Source organism: Sphaeroforma arctica (assembly GCF_001186125.1).
Source record: "Sphaeroforma arctica JP610 unplaced genomic scaffold supercont1.3533, whole genome shotgun sequence".
Classification (NCBI taxonomy): Eukaryota; class Ichthyosporea; order Ichthyophonida; genus Sphaeroforma; species Sphaeroforma arctica.
In genome coordinates this window covers 2,350-3,345 of record NW_014037025.1, presented here as the reverse complement: position 1 = coordinate 3,345, position 996 = coordinate 2,350, and the positions used below count along the sequence as shown (strand labels likewise).

Sequence of the window (996 nt, the reverse complement as noted above, 5' to 3'; positions counted from 1 at the left end):
GGCAAGGGTAAAGGGAAGTCCAACTTCTCTTGCAGGGGCTGGGACGTAGAGCCAGCAGAAGGAATAATAGTTTTAGGGCGAGGCCAACGCCAACGGCGTTTCTCGCCTGATGCAGAAAACTGAGCTCGTAATTGGTCACCAAGAATTGTTTCCTGACGGGGGTCATAATAAGTCGCCGACGGGCGGCGTTTAGTGAGAACCATGATAGGTAGAATAGTATGAACCACAAGGTTGCGGACGCCAGGAGGAGGGTCTGTAGTACCCAACTTAGACCAGAATGATATTGGTAGAGGAAGATAATCCTTTGGTGCACGTTGCGGATTACCTATTAGGCCTGCCAGAGTATAAGTCCAAGGAGGAAGTCCAAGAGAAGTAGTACCATTCTTGAGGAAAGTATGCTCGGTATGGGGTATAACTACGGGGACATCGAGGAGAGAATGGAAAAAGGTGACCAGCCATGGGATATTTCAATAAGAAAGGATAGCAATAGCCTTGCAGTTTCGGGCAGCAGAAAAGCGGCGGAAGAAGCGAGAGTACAACGACCATGGAGGATTAACAAGGAAATACATGTTGTCAAGTGGCATGGTTTCAGCCGTCGAGAGATCAGTACCACCATCGCGAGCGCAATAACGAGGCAAATGATGACAGCGAGCACTTGCATACAAGTCAACTGTAGGGACCCCCCATTTGGAAGAGAGAGACTTGAACCAGATAGGGTTCAATAAAAGTTCATCCGTATATGCGGAAGGATGAGGAGAAAGGGTAGCAAAAAACAGCTCAGAGCTGTGACACACGTGAAATTGTCTTTAAGATGGCAAAACTTGGATAGTCCATTGTGATGCGGAGGACGGCAGAGAATACACCATGAATACCTCGGTTGCACGCAGCGATTAAGACTAGCAAATCCTGTAGGGACCCCCCATTTGGAAGAGAGAGACTTGAACCAGATAGGGTTCAATAAAAGTTCATCCGTATATGCGGAAGGATGAGGAGAAA

At 47.8% G+C, this 996-nt stretch overlaps 1 protein-coding gene across 1 annotated transcript; it reads left to right on the top strand.

The window, feature by feature from the left end:
• Nucleotides 1-332: 332 nt before the first annotated feature.
• SARC_13642 (hypothetical protein) lies at nucleotides 333-533 on the top strand (the record flags this gene model as incomplete). The annotated part of the gene is made up of 1 exon (XM_014292228.1): nucleotides 333-533. A coding segment is annotated over one exon (201 nt), but the record flags the coding sequence as incomplete, so codon positions are not given.
• Between the last annotated feature and the right edge of the window lie 463 nt (nucleotides 534-996).